The sequence below is a fragment of the Gymnoscopelus microlampas genome (genome assembly GCF_963454915.1).
Source record: "Gymnoscopelus microlampas genome assembly, chromosome: 21".
NCBI classification, from domain to species: domain Eukaryota; kingdom Metazoa; phylum Chordata; class Actinopteri; order Myctophiformes; family Myctophidae; genus Gymnoscopelus; species Gymnoscopelus microlampas.
This window is the reverse complement of record NC_139958.1, coordinates 34,575,574-34,591,774: the sequence shown is the minus strand read 5'-3', so window position 1 is coordinate 34,591,774 and position 16,201 is coordinate 34,575,574. Positions and strand designations below refer to the sequence as shown.

Below are 16,201 nucleotides of genomic sequence, written 5' to 3'. Positions count from 1 at the left end.
CGATATAGGACCTCATCTCGGAGCTACATAGCGGAGGGAGAGGTACTATATGGGGCTAGGGAGTCCCTAGAACAACATATTTGAGATGGGGGTCCGCGGCCAAATACATATCATTTTGGGGGTCCTTGACATGGAAAAGTTTGACAACCACTGCATTAATAATACAAGTAAAAAACAGCAGTTAGCTAAGCTAACTGTAGCTATTATTATTTACTCACCTGAATAAACTTCATTGGAAAGAGAACGCAGTTTGGAGTCTTTCACAGGCTGACACTCATTTGACTTAATTAGCCCTGAAACATTACATAACTGTCATTATCAACTTCAACCTGGTGTTTGCACTTTCTCCCTTTTAGGCCGTATGTCTGCATAAGGTTCATATTTCAAATATAAAGTGCTTATATGGCCACGGATATCTTTGCTTCTGGGGGTCCCTGGCACAATGTTGTTTGTTTACATTACTTTCCCTCCAAATATAATGGAGTTTGTATCAGCCTAGCGGAAGCCACTAGTCGGAGTGGCGAGATGTCGTAATGGAAGGAGCATTATATATATATATATATATATATATATATATATATATATATATATATATATATATATATATATATATATATATATATGCCAGGGACCCCCAAGTTGATATATATTTGGCCACGGACCCCCAGAAGCAAAGAGATATAATATATATATATATATATATATATATATATATATATATATATATATATATATATATATATATATATATCCTATATATATCCTATATATATATATATATATATATATATATATATATATATATATATATATATATATAGGATATATATATATATATATATATATATATATATATATATATATATATATATATATATATTATATCTCTTTGCTTCTGGGGGTCCGTGGCCAAATATATATCAACTTGGGGGTCCCTGGCATGAAAAAGTTTGAGAAGCACTGGCATACATTACCCACTTCAGGCCTACTTAAACTTCGGCTATTTATTGTAGAAGCTCACAATGGTGAGCGTGTAGTCAACGCCGTGTTATGCTTTTGCAGACGGCATGTGTCCACTACTGGCTATATTATATCTTCTTAGGTGATTGTTTTAGCTGTTTTATGTCGTGTAGAGACTGATGTTGAAGCTTTACTTGTATTTTGGACGTATTAGAAATCGACGGGTGTTCATATGAATTGCTAGCTCTAAACACACCACTTCTAACACCACCTGTGTGTAGCAAGGAACTACCGGTCATTTACGTCATTTCACTACCCAGCAATTCCAGTCGGCAGATTCGTCGCAATGGGAGGAAAACTGCGGTGGAATTCATTGTAGTCATAGTTAATGAGACAGGTGGACCAGCTTATGAAACAAACTATTTCCGAATGATTGAGACCTTTGTAAAATACTTGGTCCAGGAAAATGAAAGAAGACATCACACATTGTTTTCTGCAGTGTTTCTTTTCGAGTACACTGTATAAGCCAAAGTATCACGAGATTGTCCATCATTGACCGCCTGACAACAAAATATTGTGATAGGCCTACTGCCGAGCCAGAAAGCATACACAGCGCTGTTTAGATGCCTCAATACAATGTATACAGTGTGCACATAAAAAACAAGTGATTAGAAAAAAACTAAATAGTGTTAATTTGCAAGCTGGTCCAGCCGGCTCTTATTGATTCAAATGTATTTCATAGAACTTCTGGATCCAGTCACCCATACACGTCAATGGCCTCTATCATAGCCTTGCTGTGTACAGGAAAACCACTGTTGCAAGTGCCTGCTCAAAAAACAATTCATAATTATTTCTTACAATTATTTAATCCTATATCCATGGTCGAGTAGTTTGGATATCCAGTTGTCCAGAACCGCCGATCCAACCAATATACCCATATATGGTTATTCCAATATATAGCCATATACTGATGACATCAGAGATCTCCACATATGGGCATAAGGACTGACAGATAGTTACCTCCATATATAGGCATAAAATGGACACAGACAGACGGGTACAACGGGTACTCTGACAAAGCCCCCAACATATAGCGTAGGCATAATAGACGCCAAGTTCCTCTTTTGGGTCTCAAGCTAAAAACTTGAATGAAGGCTGATGCAGTGCGCACCGTAACATGTTGGCGACAGGTGTGTGGGACAAAAAGGAAGGTCCAAATGCACAAAGGGAAAGATCCTGCACACTGTCTTGAACTTGCTTTTTTTTTTTTCAAAACGAGATTTTGGTCCACAGACCTCCATCATCAGGACAACCAGGCTGAAAGGGTTTGAGAAAACAAGAAACAATGTTTCTTTGTTTGTTTGTTTAGCAGAGAAAAACTACTTGTTTTCTACTTCTGGTACTGTCTATTTTGGTTGTTTTTTATAACAAGAGAATTCAACACCTTTTCTTGTTTTTGCCACTGTGGATTTCATTGAGAAAATGAAAATATGAGTCGTTTTCTCGTTTTTTGCCACTGTGGATTCCATCAAGGAAACAGACTTTCAAGAAGCACCTCCTCCGTTCCCCACGATGTTCCAGAAGCGTGAGGTGATAGAACCCAGAGAGAGAGACTGCTTCTTCTGCTTCTGGGAGAGCTCTGTTAAGCGCTGTTCTTCTACCAGTGCCAGCTGTGCCTGTCTGCATTTGAAGGCCTCAATTGGGTCCTCTTCCAAGGCATAGAACTCCAGGACCGGACGCACGTCTTCGCCGCCGATCAATGCGATGGTCTTCAGGAGGTTGGCGAGGTCATAGAGGGTTCTGTCCTCAGAGTTGCCATCCCATCCCTTAAGAGCAATTCCGTTGAAGGGCTGCAGGCTGAATGCCTCACGCTTGCAGTCCACAACTATCACCTTACTGGTGTCCCTGTTCAGACAAGACACGTCCTTTACATGTTTGCCGTCCAAGTAGCGTGTCGCGTCTTTGAAGAGTCGATACGTGACAAACCCTTTGGGGTCTATGCTGTCAATCAAAGGGTATGCTATATATCTGGCCTCACTGGTAAAGATGACTATTTCAAAGAAAGGCGCTAGCTGTTCAAACAGGTGGTCAATACCGGGCCGCTTCTTGAACCGCCAGCCTGTATTTAAGGACCACTCTGGATGCAGTAGGACATCTTTCAGCTCTATGACCAGGGTGTATGGAGGTTGATAGTACGGCGCCTTTAGAGGATCAGGCAGCAGCTTGTGGCTTGTGGGATCAATGATCATCTGTCTGTAGTCCTTCAAATATTTGAATGTTCTTTTCATCTGCTGAACCACCGGTGGATCGCCGTCAAACTCGTCTGGAATCTTGTTTCCTTGTTCGTCCACTGAATTGCTGCCAAGTGTGCAGATACCCACAACTCCGCCTCCAAATCCCATCAGCCCAATTAGCCGTAAAAGCATCATGTTAGCATAGGCAGTGTTCTCTTTTTCTTTTCTATCCTCTTCTTTTCTCTCTTCTCCCTGTTGTTCTTCATCAGGAGGGAGCTGGCCCGGACTCTTGTTTTTCGGCTGTTCGAATGTCTCCTCCTGGAGGATCGCCTGAGTCAATCCGCCTGTCGCAACGCCAGCCCCTCCGTTCTGCGGCGAGTCAGTGGAGAGCATCTGTACAAGGTGCATCGTAGCCAGGCTGGTGGGTCCCTTCCAGACCCTCAGCAGAGCACGGTTCACTCGGACACACAGAGACAACATGCCGACGTCTTCAATGGACTGGGAGTGAGAGGGCTGTGCATTTTACAGTGACGTGGCTTCTCTGACATCATGTTGATGATGTCATTTTGATGACGTCGCTCTTGCCCAAATATGGACTTGACAGTCAGACCCTCTTCTAGACCAAGATCATTATCTAGAGCAGTGGTTTTCAACCCTTTTCATATCAAGAAGGCCCATTATTTATTCGGCGTCTGAGCCACGGACCACCGTTTGATGGGATTTAGCCGCTCAGACCCAAAACCTAGAATATTTTGTTATCGTGGGATACGATTTTACCCACAATTCCATGCTGTATTAATATGATATCATAGGAGAGATAACAAGTAAACGTTGATCAAAATAACAATTCTTTAATTAAGTAAATGCAGATGTTTAACAATAATTTAACTCTTGAGAGCGTAAAAAGGAAACCAAATGGACCCGTAAGCATTTTACACTCTCAAGAGTTAAACATCTAAAAGGGTCCATTTGGTTACCAACTCTCCATCATTTAGCTGGGGACCACCTGGAACCCCCTCAAGGACCACTGGTGGTCCCCGGACCACTGGTTGAGAACCACTGATCTAGAGCCATGCCAACCATTAAGTTGGCATCACAGGTGGGTGGGTGGTCTGTTTCACAGATGCAGGAAGTCTCAGGTTTGACTGCTTCCTCTCAAATGTGTGACTTGTGTGTGCTAAAATTGATGCTGCTAACATCCTCATGATGTGAAATTATTTCTCTGTCTGTCTGTCTTTCTATCCATCCATATGCTTATCCATCCATCCATTTGTCCATCGGGCCATCTCTCTTATTCTGCTTCCACTGAATAGTTGCCAAATGTGTAGATACCCACAACTCCAGCTCCAACTCCCATCAGTCGAATTGGCCATAGAAGCGACATATTAGCATAGGCAGTGTTCTCTTTTTCTTTTTGCTCTCTATCCTCTTGTTGTCCTTCATCAGGAGTGAGCCGGCCCTGACTCTTGTGTTGCCGCTGTTGCAATGTCTCCTCCTGGAGGATCGCCTGAGGTATGCCTGTCGCAACGCCAGCCTCTTCGTTCCGCCTCCGCGGCGTGTCGGTGGAGAGCATCTGTACAAGGTGCATCGTAACCAGGCTGGTGGATCCCTTCCAGACCCCCAGCTGAGCACGGCTCGCTCTGACACACGCAGACAACATCATCATCTTCAATGGACCGGGAGTGAGAGGGCTGTGCATTTTACAGTGACATGGCTTCTCTGACATTATGGTGACGATGTCATTTTGATGACGTCGCTCTTGCCCAAATATGGACGTGACAGACAGACCCTCTTCTAGACCAAGATCACCATCTAGAGCAGTGGGTTTCAACCCTTTTCATATCAAGAAGGCCCATTATTTATTCGCCGTCTGAGCCACGGACCACCGTTTGATGAGATTTAGCTGCTCAGACCCAAAACGTAGGCTACAATATTTTGTTATCGTAGGATACGACTTTACCCACAATTCCATGCTGTATTAATGTGCTCAAATGTGTGTGCTAAGATTGATGCTGCTAACGGCCTCTTGATGTGAAATTATTTCTCTGTCTTTCTATCCATCCATATGCCTATCCATCCATCCATTTGTCCATCTATCTCTAGGGTATCTCTCTGCCCATCTATACACCCATCCATCAATCGATCCATCTATTCTCCAATTAATCTCTAAATTCCACAGCAGATTCCTCATGACTTGGACAGAATAACATTATGTTAAAGGTAAGTTACTCTGATTATGGCATTTTTCTTTTACTAACTCAAATTCGAAGTTTACACAACCATTACTGAAATGTACAGTACGTTTTGTGAGCTTTGAGAATGTGAAACCTGTAAACAAATATATATATATATACAGTATATACATTGTTATGTCATTTCCAATAAAAGATGAGAATTCTTCTCTCAATTGTGCATTTTCAGGTGGGTCGCCAATTTCATCCAATCAGGAGAGAGATCCCATTTATCAGCTTCAATGTTCTGCTCATTTATTTGTTTCATCACTTCCGATTCCACTTGTTTGTCCTGTGTCCTGTATTAGAATTGGATCAAATTGATATTCCGACCATTTGTATTTTCTGTTTGGTAAAGAGCTGGAGAGACAGGGGGACCCCTGTCCCCTGTTACTGAACAAACGTCTATAGCAATGATTACTATCAGAATATAGAGCTATTTAAAACACTTACCACAGGATAGGCAGGCAGGCGTGAAGTGCCTCTTAGCCACTAGATGGTGCTGTTACTCTGTGACCAACAGGAGCAAGATTGCAGTCAGGTTCATGCTTAAAAAAAGCCATGGGTTTCCGAGGCTATGCTTGGAGCAACAGAGGGCTCAGGGAGATAAGAAAAATCACCATGTGTAGTACTATGATTGTACCACTGAGTGGCGCATAAAGACAAGGGAGAGCCAGGGGCAAAAGTTTAGGTGCTGGTGTTCATTCATTAACTGTTCTGTTTCACAGTCAATAAGTGATGTACTCAAAACATGTGATTAGACTTATCTAATCTGTGTTTACTATTTGAGTTTAGGAAAAAAAAGAAAAGAGAGATTCAATTTAATCATGTGGGTACACTTAACTATGAGACTTACTGTATGTGTTTACTATTTGAGTTCAGAAGGGAAAAAAATATTACAAAAACCTAAAAATACATGTACAAATGTTGTCAACATAAAATCACTAGAGATTACATTTAGAAAGTAGGTTTATGTAGCACCATATTATGTAACACTATGCATCATATTAGTTTAGCTGAGCAAAGGTTAAGTGTGAAAATGAGTTTTCTGAACACTCACTCAGATCAATTACTGGAGACCGAGGGGCCATCAGACCCATGAATCCTCTATTGATCAACATAAGAAAGCTCATACACTAATAGCAGTAAAGCATATGGGGAAAAGAAAGCTATATGCCTATAAGTCAATAAAACAAAACTGGGAAGGATATTATTTGGGTTTGCAACAGTTAAACAAACTAATCCATTTACTTGATTATAGAAAATAATAAAACGTTGATCATTAAGAAGTGGTTACTCATTTTGTTGATATATAAATAAATAGAATATTAAAAAATTAACCTGCTTCTAGATTATTCGATTAATCAGAAAAGTAATCGATAGAATAATCGTTAAGAAAATAATCAATAGTTCCAGCCGTAATAGTATTCTTCACCACCAATGCCAAATGTTTTGCTCCATTGTATAATGGTGTCGCTCACAATGCATTCACGCACAATACCATCGTCAGCGCACGATACCGTCGTACCATGAAATATCAATTCGGCTTAAAACAATATCTGAGCCAAATCTACAGGTAAAACTTCTACAACCAATCAGAAGCTTAGAGATGTCATGTAGTCAGGTAGAATAGGGGGAGGCCCTATCCAAGCTGCTATTGGCTATAGAGATAGTTTCAGTACTATAACACCACTTTACAATTCCTGAACAGATGATGTGCCTCGGCCCATATGGCAACCCTCTGGGAGTCCTTTGTGCTGTGACTGATGTGCTCACTTTAATGCCTGTCAACATTAAAGGCTTCTTCCTTCACTTTAAAGGGCCCCGTCTCCGCAAGCTGCCCCACCCTCCGCCTGTGCTGCAGGGTGAATGAATGGGGGGGGGGGCTCTACCCCTCGTTGATCCGGCAAAAGTGTGCCTTTCGTTTTGTACACATCCACCGCACCCCACCCCCTCGCCCCTCCCCGTCCCTAAAAACCACACACACCACCCCGTCCTCCTCCTCCTCCCCACACGCCTGACCCGGTTGCCTGCACACTCCAGACTTTGTGCTGGTGAAAGGGACCATCTCAAATGTCCTGTGCAGCCGTAGCAGCTGCTCCTGGACCTCGCTATTCTTGCGGACAAAAGGGAAAGAGAGGGGTGAGGCCTCGGTGCACCTTTGTGAAAGCCCCCCCTCCATTGACGAGGGTGTAAAAGTGGCAGCAGTATCTTTTGTCTGAGCTTTGTTTTGGGGGCCCGGAGGGAGAGAGCAGGCGGGGATCCATTAGCCATCTGATAATGTTTTAGAGAACCCATTATTTGTACATACATGCAGTACATATACATGCATGCGTACATGCTTGAATGCGTGCTTGAACACGTACAAGCATGCGCGTATATATGTAAACACTGACTCCGGCAGTGGTTTATGTAGCACATAGCACTATATACAATGCACTACTAGAGCACAGCTGGCACACCCTCTGCATGCTGTAAAATCCTCAGTGTTCCATTAACTCTGAGGGTGCACAAATGTAACCAAATGGACCCCGTAAGGGTCCACTGAGTAGGTTCCAAGCTATACATCTCTCATTCACATTATGCAGTTACTCTCAGTGACATTATGCTCACATGCATGACTGCATGTATGCAGGTGCATTTATGTATGTGCATGTACATGGATGGATACATGCATTGCGTGCATCGCATGTGTCTATTCATGTGTTTGCTTGCTGTGTCTGATGTAGCCTATCTGTATCTCGGTGGAGCCCTCTGTGTGTGTCTGCATTGTCTAACTAAGGAGATCCATGTTTTGTCAACAGTTGGCAGCAGCATGTGTTAGTTAGCACTATAGACTCCTTGGTTACGCCACTAGACAGCACAAAGCTGTGCATCTCTCACCACGACAGTGTGTGGATGACGTAAGCACACAGCACTTACAGAGATAACGGTGTTACGTCAATACTTGTGTACACACACACCTGGCCTGGTCGTTAGGAAAATAATGTTCAAGCGAAATGAGTGGCTTTCATTTCTCTGTGGCTCATGCAGTTTTCTCTGTCTTGACAGTGAAGTTGTATTTCTTTTGTTGGAGACACAATGGTTGCAAGATTGCAAAAGCCTCCCTGGTTTCCAACTAAAATCTACAGTAATTTCCTGCTTTCAAGTGTTTTAAATCCATATTGTAGAGATAAGTCGTAAACAGCTTCACTTCTTCAGATGTCACCCAAAGCCAGTGGTTACACTGGCTTTACGCAATTTACAAGAGAGCAACGTTCCTAAAACATAAAGAACATGCCCCAAAATACGTAATACATGCACAGAAGTTGTTAGTCAGGTTCTTCTACTGTAAATACAATATAGCCTACATTAACCAAATGAACCCTATAGCGCAAATAGCATATCCACAAGCTCACAACATGTAGCAATGCATTGTGAGCCTGATTTTCTGTGAAGAGATTTGGAATAGAGGGAAAAAAGGATGTGGTTAATACCTGCACATATCCCTGAGTCTCTTTGGTGGCATGAAATATGCTAACCTAATCAGTGGTCAGATGAATTAATCCAATTAGTGGTCAGATTAATCTGCACTTGTAATGAGACTGGCTGACAACAGCTGATGATTAGGGTGGGTTGGGTTAGACATGTGTTATAGTTCTGTCTGGCTGACTGTGTGTGCGTGTGTGTGTGTACGTGCGCGCGCGCGCGCGCGTGTGTGTGTGTGTGTGTGTGTGTGTACGTGCGCATACGTGTGTGTGTGTGTGTGTGTGTGTGTGTGTGTGTGTGTGTGTGTGTGTGTGTGTGTGTGTGTGTGTGTGTGTGTGTGTGTGTGTGTGTGTGTGTGTGTGTGTGTGTGCGTGTGTGCGTGTTTGTGTGTGGACGTGCATGCGTGTGCGTGCGTGCATGTTTGCTCATTCAGATGCCTTTGAATGGTGCACAGATTCATCATTCAGAGTCCTGACCCTGCGTTCAGTGTGACCTGGAATGCAGTAACAGCAGGGCTATCTATGGTTATGGTAATGGTAATGATAATGGCTGATACGATATTAACATAACCAGCAGACTAGGAGACAGCATGACAGCAGACTGGGAGCCCAGCTGAGTCCAACAACATCTCTATAGACCAGCGATTCCCCCAACCGGTGGGCCGTGAGGATATTGCAAGTGGGCACCCAAATAATTGGCAAAACACAAAGAATGTATTGATAATTGATAATATATCATTAATATTTAAAACATATGTCAAAAACATTTCATGGCATTGTGATACCAATGAATAGGAACTTAAAGTATACCACGTTAGTTCCATTGATCCAAACCGGAACGCAATCAATTGACTAATAATCCTATATTAAAATTGGATAATTGGTTGTCCGGCGGGCCGGCGGGCAGACCCTCTGACGTCACTCTGACTCAGCCATAACCTCTAGGTGAACCTCTAGTTAAAATAAACTAGCTCACAGTGAGCTTGTACATCTGCCATTTAAAAAAGAAAACGAAATTCTTTGGAGACTTTTGAATCATTTTGATTCTCTTCTGGGGGTCCCTGGCACAAAATACATATCAATTTGTGGGTCCATGGCAATAAATAGGACTGATGTACAGAGTGGGAAGTTGGTTGGATTGACGGCTGTTCAGAACCGCCGTGCAACAATGGTTCTCCATGGAGAGTGTATACGTACGACGTGTGTGTGAGTATGTCCCGTCTCACTGATGTCAGGAATATGAGCAAAAAAATGGACACAGGCAGACAGATACAGAGATCTCCATATTCAGTATGGGCATAAAAGGGACACAGGCAGACAGATACAGAGATCATGAGCGTAAAAGGGACACAGACACACAGACGGGTACAACGGGTTCAACGGGTACTGTATAACCCGAGAGCATGCGTTCCCATGGCCTAATATAGATTTTGGGAATTGGCCCCGTCCAGAGTCCTCACATTTCCCATACTTAAGGCTGTGACCACTGATCATGAGTGGAAGTCCAACCTGCCAAAATAAGCCAAAGCTTTTGTTTACTCACTCTGTGTTTCAGAGGAGGACTATGGAAAGTTCAGAAACCCGCCTACCAGTAACAATATTTATATTTGTAATAATCTCAAGTGAATAGAATCATAGTGATTTTGAACCACTTATTAATCTATTATTCAAGGACTCCTAGGAGTACCCAGACCCCATGTTGAGATGGACTGTATTACACAACGGTGTAATACAGTTAGTAAAAGCAACAGTAATTGTCTCTGGTTTTCAATTATGATCAGGCTACAATGTTGCAACTATCAAGGAGCAATAAAGAATCATCACAATGTTTTTAGATCAGCCAAGTCAATAGCCCCGCTAAATAGAGAAAAGCAGTTAACTGGAACACACCTGCTCCAGATTAAGGAGTTATGGAGTAGATTACAATAGCTGTATCCAGGGGAACATATTCGTCCACAAACACAACAGACACTCCCATCCCAAACGCACACACACACACATGCACACACACTCACACACGCATGCGTGGCCGCACGCACGCACGTACGCGCACGCACGCACGCAAGCACACACACACACACACACACACACACACACACACACACACACACACACACACACACACACACACACACACACACACACACACACACACACACACACACACACACACACACACACACACGCAACATCCGACACATCAGTACCATCTGCTGTAGCTCTAGGGACGGCCCCAGCTCGCCAATAGTGAACATAAAGGGGATGGAGAGGAGGGGGACTTGTATTGAATGGACACTTGAGAACAGCCATGTGGCTGCAACAGAGTGCTTGTAAAATGGTTGAGGCAGAGGGCAAGTGAGGTTGGCTGGGGTGAGGGGTGAGCGGGTTTAGATAATGGAATATTGGGAGACCGAGCAATTAAAGACACACCAAGAACAAATGTCCATGTGCATGCACAAATCCAGAAGCAAATGTCCGCTAAATGTTCATGAATGCACAAATCCAGTTCACTAAATGTCCATGAATGCACAAATCCAGAAATCAAATGTCCACTTTGATGTCCATGTGCATGTAGAAATCCAGAAAACAAAGGCTCATTAAATATCCTTCATGCACAAATCCAGAAAACACATGTCAACTAATACTGTATGTCCGTGTGCATGCACAAACAAATGTTCACGTGTCCATTTGCATGCACACGTCTAGAAAACAAATGTAAATGCACACATCCAGAAAATGTGTGGGATGTTAGCCTTTCGTTTCGAGTCAACTGAAAAGGCTGCTCTAAAAGGACAATTTGACAGTTTATGGCAGAAATTGAGAAATGCACATCTATAGGAGACTACAGGCAGTAGTCAGTAATTTGTCATGTAAGCACACTGACTGTTGATATGCGGCCGGCGGAAGCTCGGCTCCTGCAACAGCTCTGTAGTCACTCTGTATAGCCCTATGTTTTGATCTTGCAGGAACTCATTGTGCTGGTTCTTCAATGGGAGCAGTGGATTATAGTTTGGGTTGGGCTGGTGGTGAACACTGGCTCTGAATTCAATCTTTTTACATGCAATATCAATATGCTTTGTAATCATGTGAAGTGAATTGAATCGTAATGATTCAGCACCTTGACCTCCTGCACAAACTATCATGATGTGGGTCCTGACAGTAAATCCAATCAAGACAAAAGTTACGATATTCCACAAAAAAAAACATAACCCCCAGAACCAACACTTCTTTATCTTTAAGTAATGTGTGTACTAACTTTGGGAATTGTTTTAAACGTTCTCAGCTATAATAACATGCCCAAAATAGGGAGGCCATGTTGAAAGTGGTTAAAGGGCAAGACCACTTTTGTAGATGTTTGGGTTGCGTAGTTACCTTGCCATGATGTAACTCCAAAGGTAGCCAAGAAATCTAAAATCATTTCTCCATTGACTAGTAATTGATAATTCAAAATATCCTCCTAATTGACTTACATTGTACGGCAAGACCACTCTGATGCTGGCTCTGTTAGCCCGTAAACGAATTCAAACAAAGCTAATTCTGACAGTAGAGAACATCGACAAACCCAGTACTGTTTGTTTTTTTAATAAAAATGTCAACTTCATGTTGATTTTACAATTCAAAGATCCAGATCCGCGGATCCTGTCCGGGTTTTCTTCCCAATAAAAATAGCAAAATCAATAGGAAGTTGATATTTTTTATTAATAAAACAAACAGTACTGGGTTTGGTGATGTTCTATATTGTCTGAATCAGCTTTGTTTGAGTTTGTTTACAGGCTAAAAGAGCTCCTCCTGAGCCTCTTCACTGTACAATGTAAGTCAATGAGGAGCATATTTTAATTTATCCATTTCTAGTCAATGGAGAAATGATTTTTGATTTCTTGCCCACCTTTGTTGTTACATCATGATAAGTGATGATAACTACACAACCCAAACCTCTACCAAAGTTGTCTTACCCTTTAAGCAAATGACGTCGGTGGTAATGTTGGGGGTAGCACCATCCACGTATGTCGGCATTATTTTAGGCACGCTAACCCTCTTGAATCGTGAAACAGTTATTGTTATATATCATTATTTAATGTTACCTCATTAAATAATGGAAAACAACTTAAATTATAATGCTATTTATTTTACCTACAGTTCATATAGCCTTTAAGACCAGGCAACTAAGAAAAACGTGTGCAACTTAACCACTTAGGGGGTAGTAGGGTTTACAGTAAACCCTACTTTATTGCAATATACTAGATGTCCTATTTCAAATCTCTTAGCCGAAAATAGCCGATCGATAAGCTCACAACGCCTTGTGTTGCAACGCATTGTGAGCTTGTAGATCTGCTATTTTTGACTAACGTTCACCCCAGAATAGGGACGCTAGGGTTCAAGTGGTCAAACTTAAATGGGTAGAATACTTTTTTTTTAAAAGAAAGAAAGAAAGACTAAGATATTCAGGTGATGAATAAATGCATGACCAGGAAAGTTAGCCTTTCGAGTCAACTGAAAAGGCTGCTCCAACTGGATAATTTACAGTTTATGGCAGAAATTGAGAGACAATACATTTCCAAATGCACAGCTATTCATAGGAGACTACAGTCGTTGTCAGTCATTTGTCATGTAATTACATTGACTGTTGATATGCGGCCGGCTGTAGCTCGACTTGCAGCAACAGCTCTGTAGTCACTTTGTATAGGCCTATGTTTTGATCTTGGAGGAACTCATTGTGCTGGTTCTTCAATGGAGGCAGTGGAGTATAGTTTGGGTTGGCTGGTGGTGAACACAGGCTCCGAATTAATTGAATCTTTTTACATACAATATTAGTAATATTGTAATTATGTGAAGTGAATTGAATCATAGTGATTCAGCACCTTGACCTCCTCCACAAACTATCACAGATGTGGGTCCTGACAGTAAATCTAACCAAGACAAAAATGATGTAAAAAAAAATCAAAAAAAAAAGTCATAACCACCAGAACCAACGATTCTTTATAAATATGACGGAACTAGAACACAAAAAAACTATGCGTACCTCGGCCTAAACATCAGTAGTACAGGACACTTCAACAAAGCTGTGAACGACCTGAGAGAAATGGCAAGAAGGGTTTTCTATAAAGGAACGTTAAGCTAGACATCCCAATAAAAATCTGGTTAAAGATATTAGACGATGTCATAGAACCCATCTCCCTCTATGGTTGTGAGGTCTGGGGTCCCCTTGCCAACCAAGAACTTGAGAAATAGGACAAACACCAAACCGAGACTCTGCAAGCAGAACTCTGCAAATCCATCCTACTTACCCAACGGAAAACAACAAACAATGCATGCAAAGCAGACTTAGGACGATACCCACTCATTATCAAAGTTAGGAAGAGTAACCCAGACACGCTCCATAACATAGCCCTCAATCATAGAGAAAACCTACAGGGATGCCCCCTTGGTCAGCTGGTTCAGGGACTCTGTGCACAAACACAAGCACAACTACCAGACAGAAAACCCATTGACTCAACCAGATGATAAGAAAACAATAAGAAAGCTACCTGACATACTGGAAAGAGACAACCCAAAAACCAAAGCAAAATAGAATGCTATCCAGCCCTAAATAGAGAATATACATTGGCAGAATACCTGAGCACGGTGAATGACCCAAAACTAAGGGAAGCCTTGACTAGATACAGTACAGACTCTGTGAACACAGCCTTGCAATAGAGAAAGGCCGCCACAGACAGACCCCGCTCCCAAAGGGAGACTATGCACCCACTGCACACAAAATGTTGTGGAAACAGAGCTACACTTTGTAGCCACCTGCCCACTATAACAAGACATCAGAGACACATACTTCCCACAGATTACATAGTGAGTTTGAAAACATGACCCATACCTACTGAGGGAAATACAACAATGTGCGAACACAGCAGCAAGATTTGTGAACTGTTGCGAGGTTAGCCAATGGAATACATTGGCTAAGGACTACTAACCATTGAGTTTCCTGCACTATCTGTACCGATATATAACATTTATAACGTCGCAATGTGACATAGCTCTGTTTAACACAATGCTGTACCCCCCTCCAACTGTATACATACTTTCCCAATTTTTGAGTGGTGCGAACCACTCCTGATCGTGTGTGTGGGTCCGGGTGTCCGTCCGTTTGAGCACGGCCTCAACAGCTGCAGCTGATTGCAACACAAAGATGCAACCAGTTACACTAATTAAACACAAACAGGAGTGCAACACATGCACCACTGAAAGACATGCACACACACAGGCTGGCTTCATGTGCGTGCGCACATGCAGTAATGGTATTTTTTTATTAATTTGTCTTTCTTTCTTTCTTTATTTTGAAGCATTAAAAAGGCTTACATTGTCACTTCACTGTCAAAGATCATGTGAGGACCCCCTGGGGGTCCCGACCCACAGGTTGAGAACCACTGGCCTATAAGACCAGGCAACTAAGAAAAAAACTATGCAACTTAAACACTACAGTAAAGCCTATATACTTTGTTACCCTATAGAATAGATGCTCTAGTATTTCCCTCTACATCAAATCTCTTCACCGGAAATAGCCGATCGATAAGCTCACAAGTCACAACGCCTTGTGTTGCAACACATTGTGAGCTTGTAGATCTGCTATTTTTGCCTAATGTTCACCCCAGAATAGGGACACTAGGGTTCAAGTGATTAAGCTGATCAGGTGATGAATAGGCTAAATGCATGACCAGGAAAATTAGCCTTTCGAGTCAACTGAAAAGGCTGCTCCAAAGGGACAATTTACAATTTATGGCAGAGATTGAAAGACAATACATTTACAATTGCACAGCTATTCCTAGGAGACTACAGTCGTTGACAGTCATTTGTCATGTAAGCACAGTGGCACACTGCCTGTTGCAGGCAAGTAAGAAAACAAATCTGTGCAATTTAACCATTTACAGTAAACCCTATATACTTCATTACCCTGTATACTAGATCCTCTAATATTTTCCTCTACATCAAATCTCTTCGCTGAAAATAGCCTATCTATAAGCTCACAAGACCTTGCGTTGCAACACATTGTGAGTTTGTAGATCTACTACTTTTGCCTAAAATTCACCCAAGAATAGGGACACTAGGGTTCAAGTGGTCAGGGTTTGAAGGGTTAGAATTCTTCAGAAATGCAGGTACTGAATAAATGCATGACCCGGAAGGTTCGCCTTTCGAGTCAACTGAAAAGGCCGCTCCATAAGGACAATTTACAGTTTTTATGGCAGAAATTGAGAGACAATGCATTTCCAAATGCACAGCTATTCATAGAAGACTGCGGTCGTTGTCATTCATTTGTCATGCA

General features: G+C 42.1%; 1 protein-coding gene across 1 annotated transcript; it reads right to left on the bottom strand.

Moving 5' to 3' along the window:
- Positions 1–2,504: 2,504 nt before the first annotated feature.
- Positions 2,505–3,674, bottom strand: LOC311037931 (mitochondrial import inner membrane translocase subunit TIM50-like; the record flags this gene model as incomplete). Its single annotated transcript, XM_084047226.1, has 1 exon — positions 2,505–3,674. One exon carries the CDS (start codon positions 3,672–3,674, stop codon positions 2,505–2,507), a length of 1,170 nt encoding a protein of 389 aa, XP_083903352.1.
- Positions 3,675–16,201: the final 12,527 nt, after the last annotated feature.